This window comes from Canis aureus, chromosome 6 (assembly GCF_053574225.1).
Source record: "Canis aureus isolate CA01 chromosome 6, VMU_Caureus_v.1.0, whole genome shotgun sequence".
Lineage (NCBI taxonomy): Eukaryota > Metazoa > Chordata > Mammalia > Carnivora > Canidae > Canis > Canis aureus.
In genome coordinates, this window is record NC_135616.1 from 52,322,282 (window position 1) to 52,347,234 (window position 24,953).

Below are 24,953 nucleotides of genomic sequence, written 5' to 3' on the forward strand. Positions count from 1 at the left end.
TAAGTAATAAATATATATGTACATATGTTGTATCAGGTTGTGGTAAGTGGAGAAAAATAGGGATGGGGACAGGGCATTCAAGAGGTTAGGGGCCTATTTGCAATTTTAAATTAGGAGTTCAGAGTTTTCTCAAGGCTTGTATTTCCAAAGTGCAGATGTTCTGACACTGTTACATAGTGGCACCTGATGATAATTATTTTTTTTGATGATAATTATTAAGAAAATTTAAAGCATATACATATATCCAAAGGAAATATAAGTTTTTATTTGCATTTATTTTTGAGAAAACTATTAAATACTTAATTAGTAGGTTAAACTGTTACAATTTTACATTTATTATGCACTGATTTTTGTAGTTGAAGACAAAAAACCTTTCGTATTATGTAAAATAATACACCTATTTTCTAAAATTGAATATATTTTTGCCCTGACTGAAACTTTAGTTCAGTGGGTCATTTTACATGCTTATTTGTAGAAGGAAATAGGTAAATCTTAAAAAAGCTGTATGGTAATCAGCGAAACTTAAGTATGGCTGTTGAGGTATAATGGGTTAAAGGCATTGTTATTAATCATTACTTTCCCAGTGGCTTTCACTTTACTCCCACTGTCCCCTCAATGAACCCCATTCCTGGCCAGAGAGAAAGATTCTATATAGAGAAGAGTGAATCTAGAAAAGATGGTTTTTAGTTTCAAATTCTAGGTAGTGTACTTCTCAAGTATTATATTTGCTTATTGAATGCAGTGTCACTGAGGAATTTTATTTATTTATTTATTTATTTTTTCATTGAGGAATTTTAAAGGTTAAGTATAAAACACCAGCAACAATAAAATCTAGTAATGTTAAAAGATTGCTAGATACATAATATGGAAAACAATAGAATTTTTAGTTGATGAACATTATAAATTAGCTTGATCCTATTGACAATTTATATCAAACTTCTTTATTAAAATATATTGGTGTTTCCATTTTAATATTAAATTTTAACCTAAATGGGAAAAATATTTAGAAAGTGAAGCAAATGTTTCTGTGTATAAGTAAAATTTGTTTTAATAAGATAATATATATTAAAGAAGTAGCTGAAAAGATGGCTTCTGGCCTCAGTATAAATTTGACACAGGTTTTTATGAAGAGTTATAAGTAAATCATAACCTCTGCAGCCTCAGCTCCTGTAGTAGACTGGGATCTAACCTTGGACCCTTCCCTCTCTCCCTTTAGAACACACTGCTCTCTGCTTTGCTTGCTGTATGTAATTCTGCTAGTGAAGTTCTGGATATTGCACAGCAAACTGCAATTATGGAAATTGGGAGTCAGCTTTGGGCTTTTTTAAACCCTAAACTGGTAAGGAGAGCAACTGATTGTTTCCCTGAAGAACTAATAAAGTACTGAAAAAAGAGCATAGTACTGAAATTTCCCTGTAGAGTAAAATGTACATAATTTCTTTAAGTGCTTGGTAGAACTTGCAATTAGAACTTAAAATAACTTTTTGTACACTTTCAGCCGGTTCTTTTTGAGTGTGATAGAATTAAATTAGTAAAACTAGAACTTAATGAGTGACAGTGATATTTCAGCTAACTATTTTCATGACCATTTGGACCCTAAAAACCCCCGAACTCTTCCTCTATTGTTTCTGTCCTCTCCTGGGTTAGTGTAGCGTGTTTCTGTGATTCTGGGGTCTTCCATACAATCCTCTGGGCAGTGGAGAGTGGCTTGGCTTAAAGGTGGCAGGGGCAAGTGAGTAGCTCTAGCTGGTTCGTGTTCCTCTTCCCCAGCATTGGCAGAAGGCCAGGTGATGATCAGGCTAGAATTAGGATGATATGGGTCCCCTAGGTTATTGTAATTTACAAATGACATTTAAAAATCTTAAGTATGACATTTTCTTTGACTAAGTAGTGCCAGCCACTGGAAGCTGAAGGCAAAATTCATACTTCTGGTAAATCCTAGAAATGGTTTTGCAGATAATGTTTTACCATTAATGTTTATGAATAGTTAAATTTCTTTTCTGCAGTATTTTGACTTCAGTGATTGCTTTCCCCCAATCCTCATGAATCATTCAATAAATATTCGTTGAGGATTCTCTGCTGGTGATATAGTTTACAATACCATGATAGAAATGATTATGAAGAAGAGAAATGGAATTTTAAGAACACTAAGGCATATACAAGTTTTTCAGTGGCAAACAAAAATAATTAGATCTCCATCCGGATTAAATTTCCTAGTCATATGATCTTGAGCAAATTATGTAACCTCTCTGCCCCTTTCTCTTAATTATTAGTAAAGTGAGGGTTATAAGATCTGCTTCATAAAGTTATAAGGTGCATGTGAGGTAGCATATTGCCCGATATATAATAAATGCTCACTAAAAAGTTGCTATTTTCATGTAATTGAAAATTTTCACCAGAATTATTTTGTGTTTCTTATTTAAGGTAACAGGTCAACCTTATATTCAGCAGACACTTAGTTTTTTGCTTCCACTGTTGGGAGTTTTCGTTCAAAATCTAGATCCTCATCTGATAAGTCAGGTAAGAACAGTAAGCAAGTTGATACTGTCTTTGCTGAGGAAATTGTTGAACTGGCAAGACTTAAAAAAGTTTTTTAGAAACAGTCCTTTTTAATGATTTGTTGCTCAATTTGCTTGTTACTTTTTTCCTGTTGAACTGAACGTAAATGTCTCAGGAAGGTCTCCTTATCTCTTTCGCTCTTCCAGGAGAGTATGGTTAGTACTGGGGCTGTTGATTCAGCCTGTATCTGTTCTTCCCTAGCTCCCTGAGGCTGAACAGTCACAACTTTGACTACCGCAGAACATCCCTGAGGTTAGGAGTCGTAGTTCATGTGTGAACCCTGCATTCAGGACCTTGTCAGAGGCCTTGCAGCTGTGGGAGTATGGAATGTAACCAGTGTGGGCTTAAGGATAATCCTCATTGTTTTTCTGAAGAAATAAAATGATTTTGAAGCAAGAGGACTACTGAGTTTTCAGTCTGACCCCCAGCTTGCCTGGCTGGGACAGGCAGTAATGAGGTCACTGGTGGGGGGGACCTGCTTTTGGAGGTTCTGAGCCAATAGAGAAGAAAAGGCCAAAGGCCTTCATCTCTGACGTGGTTTAGAGGCTTTGGAATTAATCCCTAAGGACAGAATTGATCCCCCAAATCAGGAGCTGGCCTAAGCTTACAGGCACATTTAGAAACAGTTCTGAGGTAAAACTAGTCATTCCTACTTAGAAGTAACACTCTATATTGTAGGACCATATATGCTGGAAAGTGAAACTACTAATGCTTTGTTTTAGTAGCTTGGTTAGTGGTTGTGTACATTAAGAACTTAGCATTAACAAATACTAATTAGGTATATTTTAAATTACCGTATGTGTAACATGGATTACTAAATTATAGAGAATGAGAATGCAGTAAAATAACTGACTCAGACTTTGTGGGTTCTGATGGTTTTAGTTATCCTTTTCAAGAAATTAAATATGGACAATTTGATATATTTGTGCCTACCTTTAAAAAACCCAAATAACTTAAAGTTCTAAAATTTCAACATTAGTAAATTGTTCTTTTAAGCATTGCTTCTTTTATAGACAACTTTCTGTGTTCCTTTAAGTCAGGGGTTGGCAAAGTATAGCTTCCTGGCTAGGTTCTGCCCTCCTGTTTACAGGACAAGAGCTGAGGATGATTTTTAGGTTTTCAAAGGTTTGTAAAATAAAAATTAAAAACAATATGCAGCAGGGAACATATTACCTATAAAACCTAAAATATTTACCGTCTGGCCATTTATAGAAAGTTTGTCAGTCCCTGCTTTAAATAGTGAATTTCCCTCACTGGAATTTAAAATACAAAACAATTTTTAAAGATTTGAAAGAAGAGCACATACTGGTATATTATTTCTCAGAAATACATTTTTTTTTTTCTTTACAGCACTGGGTAGGATGAATGCTATAATAAATGGAGTCAATCATTTGATCATTTTATTCAAATTCCACTTATTAAGTTTAGGCTTTTGTAGAGTGTTTGCTTTGGGTTTTTTTGTGTTTCCCCTCCCCACATACCCATCAGAATCTTACTCATTATGTCTACACAAAATATTTGTTTTCATTTATAACTGTTCTTTGATTTTTGCCACTTTAGGTAGTAACTTTACAGACCTCACTGCTTAAATTAGAGCCTCCTGACCATGTTTGTTTGGCAGTGCTTGATTTTGTATCTTCTCTAGGAAAATTTTTTATACCTCAAGCTTTTCAGGTAATACTCTTAATTCTTTTGTTCCTGTGTTAACAAAATCCCTGTAAGAATTATTAAAATTCTCAGGCTTTTAATTTCTTGAATTCTGTGGATTGTTGACAATGAAAGTTGGGGGAGAAAATGTATTTTGTGAAGAGATAGTGACTTTATCAAAATAGAACTCATTTTAAGTTTTCTTTTAGAAAAATGTATTTTGACATACAGATAATTTAGAGTTGGCTGTAGTCTGACAGGTTGGTGGATTCATCAACATTTAAGAAGCCTTTAAAGCCAGGAGATGGATTTATTTATTCAAGAAAAAATTTCTTGAATTTTTGCTATGTGTCAGGTGCTGTTTTAATCATTGGAAATTCATTAATGAATCCCCCACCCTCAGCCTGTGGAAGGCAACTAATAAAGCTATGATGTAGCATGTTATTTTGAGTGCTGTGGAAAGAAATCAGAGGAGCATGAATGTGGGGGTATGGTTTTAAATAGGATATGGGCAGTGGTGTCCTCACCAAGGTGACCCGTGAGTAAATTCCTGAAGTTGAGCAAGTCATGCAGGTATCCTGCATGTAAGGGAAACAGTAAGCCTGATGCCTCTGAGATGAGAACATGTCTGATATCCTGAGGGGAGCCAGTAGAGCCAAAACACAGGCAGTGGGACTTTGTAGGCCATCATAAGGACTTTGATTTTTACTCTGAAAGAAATGAGAAGCTATTGGACGCATTTAAGCAAAGGACTGACATGCCCTAACACATACTAATATGTGCCCACTGGGACAGGATTAGGGGAGCTTGACAATATTAAGGATAGAATACTGAAGTTTTCCTCTATTTAATAAGGTTTGGTTTTCTTTTTAGGACAAAATTCTGCCCAACTTGTCTTCTATTTTTGACTTCCTGCTAGCTGACAGGAATTGGATAATAGAACAACATACCTTGGAGGCATTTACTCAGTTTGCCGAGGTAATTTTAAGACCAACATATCACAGTGACTCCCAAACCATCTTATTTCACATATTCCAAAACCTTCATGGAGCAGCTTTTGATCTTAGTCATTACCAATGACTAAGGAGGAGATATTACCAATGATCTATTTTGTAGTATCCAACAACAGGGCATAAAGAAATGAAGGTACTGTCCCTAAGGTCCTAGGAGAGTAGTAACAACCAGAACCAGGCATTCGGACCAGGCCTATTAACTCAGACACTGTCTTCCAGACAGTATTTTTGAGTGTGAAATGAATCATGCATTTCACCTCAAAATCATACAGGAGTTAGGTGGATGAACACAGGGACCTGTGAGCTCGGGTCCATGGAGGTGAGCCTCCTGTGGGATGCTCCTCTTCTCTTGCCAGTAGCTGTGTGGTCACACCTTGGCGCATGAGGACCCATAGACATTAGGATGACTGGGCAAAAGTAAGCACAGCCGATAGCCCTGTGCTCAAGCAGAACACTGCGTGGTCCCTAGACTCCCCAAGGGAGCTATGAGCTGATGGTCATTTGAGTCACTTCTGACACAGTTTTTTAAAATGCATTTCTGATGCATTTCAGCCCTTAAAGCTTATGTAGTTGGCTTTGCAAGTTGTTGAGATACATTAAAATTGGTCTCGTTTATCGATCTTTTAATAGGGAACAAATCATGAAGAAATAGTTCCACAATGCCTCCGTTCTGAAGACACTAAGAACAAAGTAATATCCTTTCTGGAGAAGGTATTTATTTCTATAGATTAAAATAGCAGCCACAGATTTTGTCATTTTTTTTTAAATTGTATGATTGTAACCATACATGTAAATGTGACCTAGTGTTCAGCACAGAGGTGACACACATTAAGCAGCTGGGACCGTGTGACAGGTTATAATAGTGGAGCAGTCACACAGCGTGGGCTCTGGTAGCATTGCTCATTCAGGCAGTAAGAGCCCGGAAACAATCCTGCTCAGACTAGGCCTCTCGCACAACATGTTTACCACTCGAATTTAAATACAATTTATATACATAGTTTTTCCATACAGAGATGAAGACCTAGTTTTCCAAACAATGACATTTTTAAAGCTGTTTTTTTTTTTAAATTTAAGATTTTATTCATTTATTTGACAGAGCAAGAGAAAGAGCACAAGCAGGGGGAGAAGCAGACTCCCCACTGAGCCGGGAGCCTGATGTGCTCCATCCCAGGATCCCGGCTGGGATCATGACCTGAGCCAAAGGCAGATGCCTAATGGACTGAGCCACCCAAGTGCCCCTAAAGCTATTTTTATAGTTAGAACCAAACTTGTTCTGTCATTTGGCTTCCATGTTTGTGCACACCTTGCAACTTATGTGGGGAGTTTTAGGATATAAGGACTAACTTTAGCACTAATAGAATAGTTAAACCACAAATTTAGAAGACTGGGAGAAAGTGAATTATACTTATTTTTTTATACTATACTCATTATTAAACTGGGTTATGTTTTTATATACACATATACGTTACACAGAAGCTGTGTGTGTACATGTTTTTGCCAGTTGCTTACCCTATACTGTGAAGGTTTGCAGACTATCATTTTTTTTCCCTGGAAAAACAACACTCAACTTTTTTGTAGGGAAGAACGCTGTATAGTAATTTTATCCAAATTATACAAAGATGATGCATTTACATGAGTCCAACTTCCAAAATTTGCCTAGATCACAGACTAATCCAGAATAGTTTAATACTAGGTGCTTACACACACACACATGCACGCACACACAGCCTTTTCTCTTTTTTTTTAGTTGAGGAGGAAGGGCAGAGGAAGAGAGAATCTTAAGCAGACTCTATGCCCAGCACGGAGCCAATGTGGGAGCTCAGTCTCACAACCCTGAGGTCATGACCTGAGCTAAAATCAAGAGTTGGGACACTTAACTGACTGAGCTACTACCCAGGCACCTTGGCCTTCTCTCATTTTCTGAGTATTAAACCATTTGCCACCTATTAGAGAATGCTTGATACTCACTTGATTTTTCATCATCTGTGGCAGACTGGCTTTGTAGAGGAAACTGCAGCTGCCAGAGTGGAACGTGTGAAACAGGAAAAAGGCATTTTCTGGAAACACTTGGCTAAAGTTCCTGTAGAAGAAGCAAAGTGGTCATCTTTACAGGTACGGACTGCTTTTTGGTATGGGTCAAGCTTTAAGAGAAATTCTGCCCTTGTTGATAAAAAAAATTAGTATGGTTCCTGGCCTCATACTATCAAAATATAATCAAATAGATCTAGACATATAAAATTCTCCTGTTTTACAGTAGCTGCTCTTTTAAAAATTACATTTCTTCCTCCTGAGAGGTTATCAACACACAGAGCAGAGGTGGGACTACAAAAAAAAAAAAAAAGTTTTAAATATCATACTAACTCATACACTCTTTCAATATGACTTTCAGTTGTTTCTAGTAACTTTTAGGAAGGTGAAGCTACAAATGTAGCAGTTTCTGAACCACAGAAGAAAACCAATGAACTCACCTTCCAGAATGTTTAGGTTGATCCCTTGCCACCTTCATCAAACCAGCCTGAATAATTTCTGACAGTGTCCAGAAATCCTATCTTCCTATTATAAGGCAGAAGTCTGATACCACCAAGGATATTGTTTTGAGCACCAGTAGTATATTTAGGATAACGATCCGTAAGAGGAACAATATTCTGGTGAGTTTTAGTTAGAACTCTTATATAAAAGAACTTAAGTTTATGTTAGTAACTTGTTTTCAAGACATATTTAACTTTATAGATTTCAGGCCTAAAAGTTTCATAGCAGTGGTATAAATAAGCCCTCAAGAATTTATTATGATCTTCCTTATTGGGAAGACCATGATTACAAAAGATGTGTTGGCCCAGATCTCCCCCTGCCACCCTTCCCAGTGCACTGATGCTAGAAAGCCTGACAATTTTTAATTGGGTTAAGCATCTGAAAGGCCATAGCACTTAGCATTAAAAAGTAAACTGGAATCATTCAGAGGATGCATACCTGGGGCTTTTTTTGTCAGAACAGATTACAAGATATTTCCAAAGAGTACTCATTGGAAACGACTGGATGAGGCAGCATTCCTGTTACTTTCCTTGGACCCTAACAGTAATAGCACCCCGAATTACTGTGACAAATGAGAAATGCCTTTGCATAGTATCTAGGTGATTACAGGCTTGGAGGTTCCCTCCTGTCCTTGTGAACCAATGATGAAATAAAATGTGCACATAAAACTCCCAAAAGTTCTTTTATCATCTTGGGAATGGGTATCATGGCACTACTTATCGTATGTTTTTCTCATTTGCCAGCCTTATTCAAAAAGAGCCCGTCATGAGTTCCCCTTGGAAGAAGAGTATAGGTCAGCATTGCAAGCAGCATCAGGGGCCCTGGAGGCAATTGAGTCATTACTCCAGAAGTCTCCTGCTCCAGAATGGTTTCTAATGAAAATGGAGACCCTCCAAGAAAGGATCGATGAGCTAAAACGACGTGTACTCTAGGGTGGCCCTTAAATGGATTGGACCATGTTACTCATAGATAGAACTGGGTATGATTTTTATCATCCTACACTCTATTTTGTAAATGAATATATTGATGTAAGTATGCATTTTCTAACACATATAAAACAACTTTTGTAAAGTTGAATCTAGTGAAAATAGTCTTTATTGGACATTTAGAGAACAGGTGCGGGGGGTGATATTTCTCAAGAAGAACTTTGGTACAGTGTAATACATGTGGAGCAGTCAAGGACTGCCCAGGTACCCACAGGGCCAACAGATAGTACAACTGTAAACAAATAAATAAGCTGCCTAAGGAAACCTTAGCGATTTAAAATCATTTATATACTTTACAGCTAAAACTTTTTCAGTAAGTTGTATTTCATAATAAAGCTTACTCTTCTGTTAAAGAAATGGCACAAAATTAAGCTAATCAGCTTGAATTTTTGTATTTATTTTCTTCTGGAATTGTCCTGGAAAAAAGCAGTAAATTCAACCTTTCCACAGCTACTTGCTCTTCACAGAAACTGGCCTTAGTCAGACGCACACGGGCTCCTCCTCCAAGAAGCCAGCGCGGAGACTCTTCACCGCCGGGGCGCTAGCCAGCACTCGACCACTCACACTTCGGTTGGCACAGATGGGAGAAATGGATGCTTTTGGGTTTTCTTGTCTGCAGAGCCCGCTTTTGAGGTATTAGTTTGATTTTTTTTTTTTTTTTAAAGAAATCCTTTTCCCTAAAGTTATACCCGTTGTCACCAGTTATTATCTTCCCAGTTCAGCTCCCCTTCATCTCCCCAGCCTTCAGACTCTCCCTGCAGCAAGAGAGAGCAAATCAAGGGCAGGCTGCTGAGACAAATCATTTCTGGATGTAAAGGGACCTAACACTTGCCAGAAGAGAGCCCCACGCTAAGTAAAATAACTTACTCTAACAGGAAGGTGCAAAGTAGGATTACTTTGGTTCCAGAGTTACAAAACCACAGCACTTGAAGTTAATTTCCCAAGGGCCATATATGTACAATTAAATTGATTTGATGACACCCTATTCTTGGGTTTAACCCCTTTTAATCAGTGGGTTCTAAGAGTAACCAGTGGCCCATTAAACACTTAGTCTAAGCATTGCTTTTTTCTGGGGAAGGAAAGATATCATTTATAGGAACTCATTGCATTCATTTGTGCTTCACCCGTCACTGTAAGCAACTGTGTACATCAGTCTCTTCCCTCACTGAGAAAACAGTATGTCTGTTATAAATGAGACAGTGCAACTGGTACATACCCCTTAAATTAGCACGATTTACTAATCCTCACCTCAGTAATCTCTGCTGCAGCAAATTTTGAGGAGAACTGCATCACTGTTGAGACGTCATCCTTGTTGGAAACCATCATTTCTGTCCTCAGTTCAGGCAAAATAAGAATAGCAGCTGAAGGTTTAATTTCTGGAATCATATCAGCAAACCAGTCCAACTCTGGATCTTGTACTGGCTTCTTTTTTACTTGGATGGTAAATTCCTCTCCTAAACCAAGTTCTGATGGAGCCTTAAGGCGCCTTTCTTGTGATGACATGTTCGGTGGCTTGGTTTGGTCTGGGTTGTCCCTGCTTTGTGCATGATTAGTCTTTTGGGGTGGACTTGATTTTAAAGGCCTGGACTCTTCAGTGAGTGAAAGCAAAGTAGGAATGGCCTCCTGCTCCCCTGAGGTGCCCGGTCTAACAGCTGGGACTCCATCTCTCGCACTTATTTCAGTATCTGTGCTGCTGGGTTCATAGTCGTCCCAAGCCACTGCCTCCTCCATGTTCAAGTTAGTGAGCGGGGATGTGGAGGTCTTGTAGGCTTCTGTGGGACAGCTCTGGATGCTGACAGTTTTGTTTTCAGGCTCCTCAGGCTCACTCCAATCAGGCCACTCCTCAGACTTTTTAGAATCTGGTGGGAAGTTCTCACCATCTCCAGAGTTATTTTTCACATCTGAGACTCCATTCATGGGAAACTTAATAGGTTGAGGAAATTTATCACCTGTGGGGATATGTACAGAAGTTATGTTCATAAAGTGTTAAGAGCAAGTAATATATTTAGGAAAAGGTTAACACTTTAAAAAAATGTATGGCTTTAATTTCATAAAAATATCCAGGTTACTAAATTGTACCTGCAAAAGAGATATCCCGGCAGAATGTAACAAATATGTGAGGTAGGTTATTCAGATACTTTAACTAGAGCATACAATTCTTCACTAAATATTCAAGCGTATTGTTTATTGGTGTATTATCTATAAACAAATATAGAAATGTTCTAAGCCAGGCAGTGTTAACCCCAAAAAGTGTTGTGTGCTCAAATAAGTTTGCCTTAACCCAACATAGTATCTCTTTTATTTTTTTTAGAAGGGGGGGTGGGTGGCAGAAGAGAGAAAGAGAGAATCTTAAGCAGGCTCCATGCCCAGCACAGAGGGGCTTGATCTCAAGACCCTGAGATCATGACCTGAGCTGAAATCAAGAGTAAGATGCTTAACCAACTGAGCCACCCAGGCAACCCTAACATACCCTCATTTTAATCAGATTTCCTTAAATGTAGTCAAGGTCCTGGAATCTTGCACAATGAGTGTGTCAGGACTCTGCTACTAACATCTCCCCAAACTTACTTAACCACACAACTCTCTTTTTCATGGCATACCTACTGCCATCTAACAGAATTAGCATCCTCTGATACAGTTTGGAAAATGTTGCACTAAAGCACCAGAAGTACCAAAATAATGTCAGCTAGCTCTCCTCACCAGTTATGAAGAAATGGTAGGTATATAACCTGTAGTCCAGGAAAAGCAGATGACACCCCAGCTGACTACAGTTATACAGAAATCAGCCTCGTTATTCCCAAACTGCCCTTAATTTTTAAAATTTATAACTCTGTACTCAGGAATAACATTCATGTAACAGTGGAAAAACTATATAAATTGAATATTTCTACCTGTCTGTAAAAGAGTATTGTAGCAATCTCGCTGTATCTGCTTCTTGCTGATGGGCATGCTGCCAGAAAAGAAACATTTAGGGAACATGCCAGAGGAGGGGTTCTCCAAGATTGGTGCCGTCTGACTCTGCTGGCTACAGAAGACGTGCGGGGGAGAATCTGAAGATAAATAAAAACTCCCAAAAATAAAAAGGATAGTAAATAGCTTCTTGCTCTGTCAGGGTAAGTGAGTAACAGGGGAAATGGGTATATTTAACACAGATAAAGGATAAGTTGCAGAGAGAATCTGTAAATATCTGAAGAAACACACTCATTACAGAATGGCCTGCCTGTGTCCTCAAGGTGTTTCAGGGCAGGCTGAGGTCTACATGATGGTAAGGGACTTGAAACAGTTCAAGCATTGGGTGAGCAGTTGGATTAGATATAACCTTTAGAATACCTAATTAAAAAAGTTAACAGCCACTGAACATTTTGTCAATTTAAAATAATTGATTCTACTTAAAAAAAAAAAAAAAAGTCTAAGAATACAAGCACACCAATGTGAATGTACTTAATGCCACAAACTGTACAGTAAAAATGGTTAAAATGGTAAATTTTATGTTACAAACATTTAACTCCCAGCTGGGGGAAAAAAATGTTTCCAAAAAAAAAATGGTCTTTAACAGTTTGCCAGAAAATTCATACTCAACAGTGGGCTTTGGTCAAAGGATTCCAGCAAAATTTTTGGCTTAATACTTCCTATGCCTAGGTAGGTCATCACAGGGAGGCCCTGCCTGACCTCTGCAAGCCCTGTAGCCTCTTGCCTGCTTCTGCCACCACCCTCCCTGCTGAGGGCCTCCCAGGGTCTCCTCCAACTCTCCTCCATCCAGACTGACTTCCCTAATGTAAGTAAGATACTACCCTTTTCATAAACCTCAATATTATCCCATATGAAGTCTGACCATATAGTGAAACTGCAGAAGAACAGAAGGAGGAAAAAGTCTAAGGGTAGCCTCCTGTATCCATGCCCCCTCCCCAGCATTCTCTCTCATCCTTCAGAAGGACCACTCTAGCCATGAACTTGAAATGCAGGCTGCAACCAGGGGTCGACAGCCATCTTGGATGAAGAGTTTAACTACTTTGGGAAGTCAGTGGGATCAGACCTTGATCTGTTTTGTAAAGTCTCCAGGAACATCTATTTTAATAAAAATTCATTTGTTACTCCTGCTTTTGGTGCCTTTTTGGTTTCTAAGATTACACGTCAATAGTATATAAAATGTCCAGAACTAGGAAACTGCATCTAATAAATAAAACAGTTATGAAGAATGGGGACTCTTGCTAATTCAACATACAAAGCTGCCCTGAGATGGACTCCCACAGTCTTATCTCAAAATAGCACATACCACCACCACCATCCCCTCAATGTTCCTGTGTTAGGAAATATAAATAAATCTCTCATTTGCTGTTTGTTGTACTCTGCTAAGAGAAAAACTGGTAACACACGGCCTTCATTCACTCAATGCAGTGTGAACATATCCTGGCAGGAGAGGAGGGAGCAGCTTCTTCATGACCTTCTGCAAATCTGGACACAGACTTCATTGGCACCATGAAGACATGGACCCATCAAAACTTCAGAAAGCCAGTGTTGCTTTAAAGATTCTCCTGGCATCAAAATTAGGGGAAAATCTGATCTTTTCTACTGTAACTATTCGGATAATATCAAATACACTATCCACGACAACTGAATCAGAGATCTGCGTTTCCTCACAAGGTCACCATCTGATTCTAGGTTATACCCAGGACCAAAGAAGCAATAATGCTGATATAAAATTCTTGACTTTTACTGCCTACAAAGACCAGAAAGTAATGCTCTGTCCCATGTAACATCCAATGGGAAATAGCCCAGAAATAAGGATTTCTTGAAGTAACTAAAAACCAACAGCTCTTTACTTAAAAGGCCATCAATGCCAGAAAAATTTGAATATCTAGTGTTATAAGGTGCTACAGCCCTTTTAGAAGCTGACAGTATCTACTAAAATTTTAAATATACATCATTTGACTCAGTAGGTCTACTTCTGGGACTTTATCTTTTAGCAATAAAAGCCAAACTACATAAAGATACAGGTACAAAGACATCTGCTGCATCAATGTAGTGGTTAAAAATCCAGAAATGAAAGCAATATCCATTAAGAGGGAAATCACTGAATCGTATTCAGTGAAATATTAGGCAGCTGTCAAAAAAGGTGTCATTACTATGTACTGACCTAGAAACCAGTCTCTGATAAGCCACTACGTGTGAAAATTAGGCTGTACAATTGCACGTAGTATTTGCTCATTGTTTTTTTAAAAAATTCTACATATGGGCATGTGTGTATAAACATACATCTGTGTGTCTTTGTGGGTTTTACAAAAGGGAAGAAAAGAGTCCCACTAAACTATTAAAACTGGTTACCTTACACACCCAGAAGGAATTGGGAAAGGGAAATTACTCTTTACCATTCTCTGTATCATTTGACTGAAGACAACCCACCATGTTATTTGTTAAAAATCTAATTAAAATAAAAAGCTGTACTTTTCATTCTTACCTTCTGGGGAAAGGTTGACCGTTTTAGTAAAACCTGGGGCAGTGCGTTTGAAGATCTTGGTTCTTTCTCCTCCCACAACCACCTCTGGTCCAAGTAAAGACACCAGTACTGCTAGGCTGTGAAGAGTAATTGCCACAATGGAATCGCTGGTATCACGCAAGCCCAGTAACACCTAGGAGCAAATCAGGTCATAAGTGTACACAACCATGTTGCCTGTCTTTTGTCCCCATAAACAACCAACTGGACTGCAATCAGTCTATGCTTGCTCAGATGACTTCATTTTTTACATAGGTGTTCTAGGTCAGTAGCTCTCAAAACTGACCGTGGTCAAGGACCAGTATTTTCCCCTCCCAATCAATCACAGACTGAAACACCATTAAAAATACAATAAAAAACAAAAAGACATTAGAAATAATATAAAATTACTGTGAAACTGCTATAAAAGGTTCTAGACTTGTCCATCATTCCTGTCAGCTCATGCCCCAGGATCAGAGGCAGCTGAGCACTCAGGAGATCTCAGCTCTTTAAGAGACGACAGCCTCTTAAATACTGACGACAGCTAGTATTCCAAGGAGGCCTCCCAGCAACTACTGATTAGGCCTGACCCTGCTTACTGTCAGATTAGCTGAGATGGGGTGGGGTTCAGGGTGGTATGGCTATAGAGGCCTCTCCAAATCTTTGGAGAATCTAAATATTCAGTCAAAAGACAGAGTGACAAGAGCCTATACCTGTGGCAGAGGAGCTAACTGCAGACATCTAGTCTGACAACTGGCCCTACCTACCAATGAGCGCAGAGCAGCTTCAGGCCTCTCAACAGCACAGGGAGCAAACACTGTCCGCTGTGTCCACAGCAGGCAAAGTGGGTCACAAGAGCTGACTGTGCTAAAGGCAAATGAGGCTCAGCCACAAGAGTAGGGTATGCATCACCCATACAGGAGACCCCTCTGGAGTGCCTGGTACTGATGACCTGGCAAGGACTACCCTTTTGGGCACCACAGGACCTCTTCCACACAAGATGTAGCTGATTTCCCTAATACATAGAAACAAACTGAGAGACAAAATGAAGAGACAAAGGAACATGTCCCCAAATGAAAGAACAAAATCACAACAAAAGAGCTACATGAAATGGAGATAAACAATATGCCTTATTCGAAGTAATGGTCATAAAGATACTCAATAGACTTGAGAAAAGAGTGGGTGAAATCAGCATTTCAACAAAACAAAAATCATTTCAACAAACAAAATATTAAATTCAATAACAAAAAATACACTAAGGAAATATCAGTTGATTAGTGGATAGAAGATTGATATTGGTGAATCAGCAATTGGAAAATGGTAATGGAATGCACTCAAACTGAACGGCAAAAAGGAAAATAATAAACATGAGGATAGGTTAAAGGAATTCAGTGACATCAAGCATAATAACAGTACTTACAGGAATCCCAGAAGAAGGGGAGAAAAGAAAACAAAACTCATCTGAAGAAATAATTGCTGAAGACATCCCTAATCTGGGAAAGGAAACAGACATCCAAGCCCAAGAAGCAAGGAGGGCCCCTAACCAGATTAACCTAAGAAGGCCCATGCCATGACACAATATAACTGAAATGAAAATGATCATCAAGAGAGAATTTTAAAAGCAGCAAAAAAAAAGTAAACAGTTGCAGACAAATAAAATCCCATAACACTATGAGCTGATTTCTCAGGAGAAATTCTGCAGGCCAGGGGGAGTGGCAGGATACTCAAAATACTGAAAGGAAAAAACCTGCAACCAAGAATGCTCTACCCAGCAAGGTTATTTTTCAGAATAGGAGAGACAGTTTCCCAGACAAAAGTTCAAGGAGTACATCACTACTAAACCAACCATACAAGAAATGTTAAAGGAATTCTTTGAGTGGAAAGAAAATGACATAATCCATAGTAAGAAAATTATGAAAGGAAAAAATTTCACAGGCAAAACAAACATATAGTAAAAGGCAGATAACCACTTTTAGAGCAATATGGAGGTTAAAACACAAAAGAAGTAAAATCAACTATAATCTACAAAAATCAAAGAATACACAAAAAAAGATATAAAACATGACCTCATGTACATAAAAGGTTGGGGGGGGGGTAGTAAAAATTAAGTTCAAACACAGTCTAAAGAAAGCACTGGAAAGACCATCAACTTAAAATAGACTGCTATACACACAAGATTTTATATATGAACTTAGTGCTAACCACAAATCAAACACCTGTAATAGATACACAAAATGTAAAAGAGAAAGGAATCCAAGCACAACACTAAGAAAACCATCAAACCACAACAGAAGAGAGCAAGAGAAGAAAGGAACACAGAAGAACTACAGAAACAACCAGAAAACATGTTTAAAATGGCAGTGAGTACATACCTATCAATAATTACTTTAAACATGAATGAACTAAATTTCCAATCAAAAGATGCAAGTTGACTGCACAGATAAAAAAACAAGACCCATCAATATACTGCCTACAAGAGACTCACTCAAATCTAGAGATACATACAAACTGAAAGTGAAGGAATTAAAAAAGATATTCCAAACAAGTGGAAGTAAAAAAAAGCTGAGGTAGCAATATTTTTTATCAGACAAAATAGATTTTAAAACAAAGCTGCAGCAGGAAACAAAGAAGCACACCACATAATGATAAAGGGATCAATCCAACAAGAGGATAGAAAAGAAATCCAACAAAACGATAGAACAATAGTAAACAGCTATACACACACCATAGAAGCACCTGAATACACAGAGCAAATATTAACAGAAAAATAGTAATAATAATTATAGGTGACTTGAACACCCCACCTACATCAAAAGATAAATCAGACATAAAATCAAGAAGGAAAGTGTTTTGTTTTGTTTTTTTAAACAGTGGTTTTGAATGACACATTAAACCAAATGAACATAACAGATATATACAGAACACTCCATCCAAAACAGCAGAATACATAATCTTTTCAAGTGCACATGGGACATTTTCCACACAAGTCTCAATAAATTTAAGAAAACTGAAACCACATCAGGCATCTTTTCTAACCACAATGGTATGAACTAGAAATCAATCACAAGAAGAAAACTGGGAAATTCACAAATACATAAGAGATTAAACCTGCTACTGAACAACCCATGGGTCAAAGAAGAAATCAAAGGAGAGAAACAAAAAATAAACCTTATGAGATAAATGAAAATGGAAAAACAACATAACAAAATTTATGGGATGCAGCAAAAGCAGTTCTAAGAGGGGAATTCACTGTGATAAAAGCCTACCTTAAGAAACAACAAAAATCTCAAACATTAACTTTATACCTCAAAGAGCTAGAAAAAGAATAAATGAAAAAAAAATAAATGAAACAGAAACTAAAAAGACAACAACAACAAAAAAAACTAAGAGCTGGTTCTTTGAAAAGATAAAACTGAAAGCTTTAGCTAGACACATCAAAAAAAAAAAAAAAGGGAGGACACAAATATAATCAGAAACAAAAGAGGTGTTACAACTGATACCACAGAAATACAAAGCATCATAAGAGACTACTATGAGTGATTATATGCCAACAAATTAGATAAACTAGAAGAAATGGATACATTCCTAGAAATATACAACTTCTTAAAACTGAATCATAAAGGAACAGAAAATCTGAACAGGCTGATCCCTAGGAAGGAGACTGAATAATCCATAAACTCCCAACAAACAAAAGTCCAGGACCAGATGGTTTCACTAGTGAATTATACCAAACATTCAGGGCACCTGGGTGGCTCAGGGTTGAGTGTCTGCCTTTGGCTCCTGTTGTGATTCCAGGGTCCTGAGACTGAGTCGCACATCAGGCTCCCCGCAGGGAGTCTATTTGTCCCTCTGCCTTATGTCTTTGTCCCTCTGTCTCTCGTGAATGAATAAATAAAAAAGAATTTATACCAAACATTTAAAGAAATAATACCAATCTTCAACTGTTCCAAAAATTGAAGAGGAGAGAACTCAATTTTATAAGGTTAGCATTACCTTGATATCAAAACCAAAGGCTCTATAAAAAAAAATAAAATTGCACACCAATATCCCTGATAAACACAGATGCAAAATTCCTCAAAAAATACCAGCAAACCACATTCAACAATACATTAAAGAGATCATACACTATGATCTAGTAAGATTTATTCTAGGGACATAGGGATGTTTCAACTTTTGCAAATCAATGTAATATACCACATTAACAAAATGAAGGTTAATAATCATAAAATCACCTAAGTAGATGCAGAAAAACCACTTGACAAAAGCCAACATCCATTTATGATAAAAACTCTCAACAAAGTGGCTATAGAGGGAATGTATTTCCACATAATAAACGCCATCTATGACAAGCCCACAGCTAACAATATACTCAACACTGAAAAGTTGAAGCTTTTCTTCTAAGATGAGGAATAGAAAGATCCCCCTAGTCATGGCCATTATATAAGAAAATAAATCAAAGGCATACAAATCACAAAGAAGGTTTTACTTTTTTTTTTCAGTTTTATGTCACGATTTTCAGATGATGTATATATGTATATGACTAGTCAGAAAACATATATGTAGTCAAACTCTAAAAGACTCTACTAAAAAAAAAAATCTGTAATAAAAAAAATTCAGGGGGTCCCTGGGTGGCTCAGCGGTTTAGCGCCTGCCTTTGGCCCAGGGCGCCATCCTGGAGTCCCAGGATCAAGTCCCGCATCGGGCTCCCGGCATGGAGCCTGCTTCTCCCTCTCCCTGTGTCTCTGCCTCTCTCTCTCTCTCATGGATAAATAAATAAATAAATCTAAAAAAAAATTCAGTACAGTTGCAGGATACAAAATTAATATGCAAAAATTTGTTGCATTTCATACACTAATAACAAACTACCAGAAAGAGAAGTTAAGAAAACAATCCCAGTTACAACTGCATCAAAAAGAATAAAATAATTAGGAATTAATTTAAGGAGGTAAAATACCTATATCCTGAAAAACGTCAGTATTTAATAAAAGAAGCTGCAGACACAAATACATAGAAATTTTCTTGTGCTCATGGATTAGAAGAATTAATACTGTTAAAATGCCCATTCTACCCAAACAATCTACAGATTCAATGCAATCCCTATCAAAATACCAATGGCATTTTTTATAGAACTAGAACAAATAATTCTAAGATTTCTATGGAACCACAAAAGACCTCCAATAGCCAAATCTTTTTTTTTTTTTTCCAAAGCAAACGTAAGAAGAAAAAAGCTGGAGGTATCACACTCCATGACTTCAAAGCATATTACACAACGCTGTAGAATCAAAACAATATGGTATTTGCTTAAAATCAGACACATACATCAGTGTAACAGAATCAAGAACCCAGAAATAAAGCCATACAATGCAAATCAAAACCACACAATGAGTTATCATCTTATACCTGTCAGAATGGCTAAAATCAAAGAAACAAAAAATAACAAGTGTTGGTATGGATATGGAAAGAAAGGAACCCTAATACATTGTTGGTGGGAATGCAAATTGGTACAGCCACTGTGGCAAACAGTATAGAGGTTCCTCAAAAAATTAAAAATAGAAATACCATATGATCTAAAAATTCCACTACTGGATATTTACCCAAAGAAAATGAAAACACTAATTTGAAAAGATACATGGGCAGCCCCAGTGGCTTAGTGGTTTAGTGCCACCTTCAGCCCAGGGCACGATCCCCGAGACCTGGGATCGAGTCTCACGTCAGGCTCCCTGCATGGAGCCTGCTTCTCCCTCTGCCTGTCTCTCTCTCTCTCTCTGTCTCTAATAAATAAATAAAATCTTAAAAAAAAAAAAAAAAAAGATACAGGCACATGTTCACTACATGGCTTACTGCATGTTTACTGCAACATTATTTACAATAGCCAAGACATGGAAACAACCTACATGTCCATCAATAGACAAATGGTAAGAAACACGTTGGATATATACACAGTGGAATACTACTCAGCCGTGACAAAAGATGAAATCGTGCCACCTGAGACAATATGGATGGACCTAGAGGGGATATGCTAAGTGAAACAAGTCAGACTCAGAAAGACAAATACCATACGATTCCACTCATGAATGGAATCTAAAAAACAAAACACACACACAAATGAAACAAAAAGCAGAATCACACCTATAAATACAGAGAACTGATGGTTGCCAGAGAGGAGGGAGAAAAAGGCTGGGCACGATGTCGGGTGAGAGGTACAGGCTTCCAGTTACAACATATGAGTAAATCACAGGAGAAATAGGCACAGAATGAGGAGTACAGTCAATGATACACTGTAATAGTGACATATCAGGACAAATGAGCCATCATCTCATACCTATTAGAATGACTTTTATTAAAAAGACCAGAGGTAACAAGGGCTGGCGAGGATGTGAGGAGGGAACCCTAGTGCACTACTGGTGGGAATGGAAATCAGTGCAGCCACTTGGAAACAATATGGAGGTTCCTCAAAAAGGAGAACAGAACAGAAGAGAACTACTGTAAGATCCAGCAATTCCAATTCCGGGAATTTATCCTTAGAAAACAAAAACACTAACTTACATTTAATTTACATTTAACAACCCCCTCCCATTTACTGCAGGATTATTTATAACATCCAAGATATGGAAACCTAAGTGTCCATCAATGGATGAATGAATAAAGAAAATGTGAATTTATACACACACATATACTCACAGAGGAATATAATTCAGCCATATAAAAAACAAAATCTTGCCATTTGTGACAACATGGAGAGACTTTGAGAGCATTATGCTAAGTGAAATAAGTGACAGAAAGACAAATACCATATAATCTCACTTATAGGTGGAATCAAAAAAACAAAACAGGGGTGCCTGGATGGTTCAATCAGTGGAGCATGTGACTTGATCTTGGGGTTATGGGTTCAAGCCCTACGTTGGGTGTGGAGATGACTTAATAAAAATTTTAAAATATTTTTTTATTAAAGATTTTATGTATTCATTTGAGAGACAGAGAGAGAGAGAGAGAGACTGAGAGAGAGAAAGAACATGAGCAGGGGGTATGGCCGGGTTTGTGTGGGGGAGAGGGTAGAGGGAGAGGGAGAAGCAAACTCCTTGTGAGCAGGGAGCCTGACACAAGGCTCAATCCCAGACCCTGAGATCAGGACCTGAGCCGAAGGCAGATGCTTAATCATCTGAGCCATCGAGGCGCCCCCCAAAATTAAAAATTTAAAATAATAATAATAATAATAATAGAAAAAATAAGGAACAAAAGCTCATACAACAGACTGGTGGTGCCAGAGGTGGGAAAGAGGATGGTGAGGAGAGGGCAGAATGGGTGAAGAGGTCAAAAGGTACAAATTTCCAGTTATAAAGTAAATAAGTCAGGGGTCTCTGGGTGGCACTGTCAGTTAAATGTCTTGGTTTTGGCTCAGGCTACAGGATCGAGCCCTGTGCTGGGCTCCTCGCTCAGCACAGAGTTACTATAATTTTCCTCTCCTTCTACTCCTCCTGTGTGCTTGCACTCTCTCTCTCAAGTAAATATATCTTAAAAGAAAAAAAAAAAAAAGTCAGGGGCACCTGGGTGGCTCAGTTGGTTAAGCATCTGCCTTCCACTCAAGTCATGATCTCATCAGGGCACTGGGATCGAGCCCCATGTCAGTCTCCTTGCTCAGTGGGGAGCCCTCTACCTCTATTCCTCCCCTCGCTTGTGCTCTTTCAAATAAATAAATAAAAATCTTAAAAAAAGTCATGGGGATGTAATATACAGCATGGTGACTATCACTAATATTACTTTACTGCATAAAGTTGCAAAGAATGTAAGTCTTAAAAGTTATTAAAAAAAAGAATTTTATAAACTATGTATGGTGACAGATATCAACAAGTCTTACTGGGGTGATCAGTTTACAAATATATACAAATACTAAATCATGTGGTACACTTAAAACTAACGTTATATGTAAATTATATCCCAGTTGAAAAATGTTTTAAATGTTCACTCTCCTTATCTGTATTCATATCATTTCAGGACCATAAACACAGTTCTCGAGCTGGCAGTGTTCCACTGAGCACACTCAGAATCACTCATCCAGGCTCTCATGCTTATGTTCCCAGCTTTACACACGCAAAAGGACAGGTCTTGGAAAACTCTCTTAATATCTGATGCACATAACATCTGGCCCAAACTGAGCCAACTGAGATCTCTTTCCAGCAATAACTGGAAGGTAAAGACACCAATATGGCTTGCTAAAATGAGAACAATGAACTTGAAAGCTACGGGGACAACCATGTTTGGCCATGTGTACATGCCCATCAATGAAATTGGTCTGTGTTAAGTCAAAAGTGGGACAGATAAAAAGAGAAAGGAAAGAAACGAAGACCATATGGCTGAGTCCCATCTGCACTTGATTTCCATGTAAGGTGGTCCTGACATCTTTTTATTAAAGCCTCTTGTTTTGCTTTCACTTAAGTGGGTTTCAGTTCCTTGCAACCTAAAGAAACTCAACTAAGACAGCCACATGCAGGTCTCAGAAGTTTTGGTCTGTGCCTGGGTGGCACAGTCGGTTGACTGGTTTTGGCTCAGGGCATGGCCTCACAGTTGTGGGATTGAGACCCGCATCAGGTACCACACTCAGTACGGAGTCTGCTTCAGATTCTCTCTCCCTGCCCCTTCCTGCTCATGTGCTCTCTCTAAAATAAATAAAATCTTTTTAAAAAATTGGCCAAGTTATTCCCCTACAGAGGAGAGGCTTCATAGTCTTTCACACGCTGACAACGAGTCATTCTTTGAGCTCGGCTCAGTGCCAATTCTGAGACCTATGAGAACTCGATTGTGGGGGGAGTGCTCTGTCCCTCTTCTACCCCTTTAGACACACAACATCAGAATAACATTACTGCTGCAGATGTGTTTACAAAGTGCTACGTTGGGTTTGCTTGGCCCTAAAGCCAGCCCCCCCGCCCCGGGTCTCCCAATATCCATGCACTTGTGTAAACCAACACTTAACCTGGGCTGACTTTACGACTCCCTCAAACCAAGAGAATGTAATGGAGGTGACACCATCTATTCTTAACCTGTGCCTTAGGAAGGCCACTCTAGTGCTTCTGGTAGTCCTGGGCAGCCATGCAAGATGTCCACCACCCTGTTAGAGATGGGACAAAGGGGAACAGAGGCCCTGACATATCCTGAGACTACATGGAGAGTGGAGCCTGGCCCAGCTCAGCCTTTCAGCCATCCCCTCCAGCGTGCCAAGGGACAGCTCATCAGCTGATGTTACTTGGAATCACAGAATCCCCAAACTGTGCCCAGTCAGTCCAAAGAATTGTGAGACAAAAATGACTGTTGTCTTAAGGCACTAAGGCACTGGGGGGCGGGGGGGGGGCGGGGGGGGGGCGGGGGGGGGGTGTTATATAGCAACAGCAACAAACCCGTCTCTCTCCTACCTCTTAGCTCCCTGAAAGCAAGGGACATTCTATACGCCTACAGTCCCAGGGCCTAAACAAAAGACCTGGCAGGAAACCAGGCCTTACGAATAATGTGCAAATAAATTAATCTCAGGAAAACAAATTACCTGAAAGATATCACAGGGCTGACAAAACCTTTTAAAATCTTGTACTTTAGAAGACTGTCTCCTAAAAAATCATGTCCACCTGGAATGCGAACTTAAAATGAGATTGCACTGGGTAAAGGTGGGCTCTGAATCCAATGACTTGTGTCTTTTTAAAAAGGCCAAGTGAAGACACGGAGGAAAAAGGCCACATGACAACAGAGGCAGATCGGCATGACACAGTTACAAGCCAAGAAACGTCAAGAACTGCTGGGAGCTACCAGAAAGCTGGGAACAAAGGCAAGGAAGGACCCTCCCCTACAGCCTTCAGAGGAAGCACAGTCCCACTGACACCATGATTTCCAGAACCAGAAGAGAAGAGATTTCTATCGTTTTCAGCCAGGCCAGTTGTGGTAATTTTTTCCATCAGCCACAGTAATCCAGCGCAAACCTGGAGCCCCCGAGCAGCTGATCAACAGGCGGGGGACCACTGGTAGGAATGATTTCATGCTCCTCTTGGTTAGAACCGAATTATCTTATGGTATATAATTATGGACACTTGCGGTTTATGTCACAAAGCATCCACAAAGGACTCCTGTTCTTCTTCCCCAAAGAATTAGCAAACAGAATAACAGTTTTTCCTGGGTTAAGACCAGATATGTTAGTTCAGCAAATCTGCCTATGTGAATGGAAATGCAAGCTGAACTTGAGCCCTCTGAATCCCAGTAGCTTTGAAACCCAACCGCTGCCTGAGAGCCTCCGAAGCAACAATATCCATGCTCCAAAACCCCCGCCTTCCTTTGGGCCCCAAGTGACTAGTGCCTGCTGCACCCACCACTCCTCGCCACACTCCAGATGGCCTGTGCAGCGCCCGCCTCTAACCTGTGGCAAGATGACTTTCTTCAGCTGCTCCTGAGTGAAGTGCTCCACGTAGGCCTCCAGGTGGGACAGGAGCACCATCCGCACATGTTCCTCGTGAACCTCAAACAGCTGCAGCAGCACCGGGATGACCCGTGACTGGAACAGGGCTGGTGACAGTAGACAGGGGGTCTGTCCCCGTGCACTGTCTATCCCCCAGATCACAGGTGGTTAGAGATAAAAAAGAACACTGTCATTTCCGTGAAGGGAGCACAAAGGATAATTTATAAACTGAGCCCTCAACTGCACACACATTCTAAGTACTCTTCTAAATTCTTAGGGGCCCCAAACCAAAGGGAACCTTTGTCGTTGACCCAAATCAC

The 24,953-nt window shown here is 39.0% G+C and overlaps 2 protein-coding genes across 12 annotated transcripts in view; one reads left to right on the forward strand and one right to left on the reverse strand.

Moving 5' to 3' along the window:
• The window catches only part of FIRRM (FIGNL1 interacting regulator of recombination and mitosis), a 43,723-nt gene extending 30,910 nt beyond the window's left edge, over window positions 1-12,813 (forward strand). Inside the window, exons 18-26 of one of the 3 annotated variants that reach the window (XR_013381933.1) lie at window positions 1,217-1,339; window positions 2,425-2,520; window positions 4,120-4,233; window positions 5,080-5,184; window positions 5,850-5,930; window positions 7,212-7,331; window positions 8,492-8,727; window positions 9,185-9,367; window positions 12,374-12,813. Coding sequence is in view for 2 of the 3 variants with exons in the window: in XM_077901599.1 (XP_077757725.1) it covers window positions 1,217-1,339; window positions 2,425-2,520; window positions 4,120-4,233; window positions 5,080-5,184; window positions 5,850-5,930; window positions 7,212-7,331; window positions 8,492-8,680 (828 nt within the window). In the remaining variant the exon portion in view is untranslated. Of the gene's footprint in view, window positions 1-1,216; window positions 1,340-2,424; window positions 2,521-4,119; window positions 4,234-5,079; window positions 5,185-5,849; window positions 5,931-7,211; window positions 7,332-8,491; window positions 9,394-12,373 lie in introns of those variants that run through there. The other 2 variants (XM_077901599.1, XM_077901600.1) reach the window with 2 other exon arrangements.
• Window positions 8,826-24,953, reverse strand: part of SCYL3 (SCY1 like pseudokinase 3) — a 44,344-nt gene continuing 28,216 nt past the window's right edge. For 8 of the 9 annotated variants that reach the window (XM_077901613.1, XM_077901612.1, XM_077901609.1 and 5 more), the window contains 5 exons: window positions 24,595-24,779; window positions 14,190-14,361; window positions 11,626-11,784; window positions 9,983-10,683; window positions 8,826-9,489 (listed from right to left, as the gene is read on the reverse strand). In XM_077901613.1, coding sequence (XP_077757739.1) covers window positions 9,430-9,489; window positions 9,983-10,683; window positions 11,626-11,784; window positions 14,190-14,361; window positions 24,595-24,779 — 1,277 coding nt within the window. In that variant the 3' untranslated portion in view covers window positions 8,826-9,429. The remainder of the gene's footprint in view (window positions 9,490-9,982; window positions 10,684-11,625; window positions 11,785-14,189; window positions 14,362-24,594; window positions 24,780-24,953) is intronic. The other variant, XM_077901614.1, reaches the window with a different exon arrangement.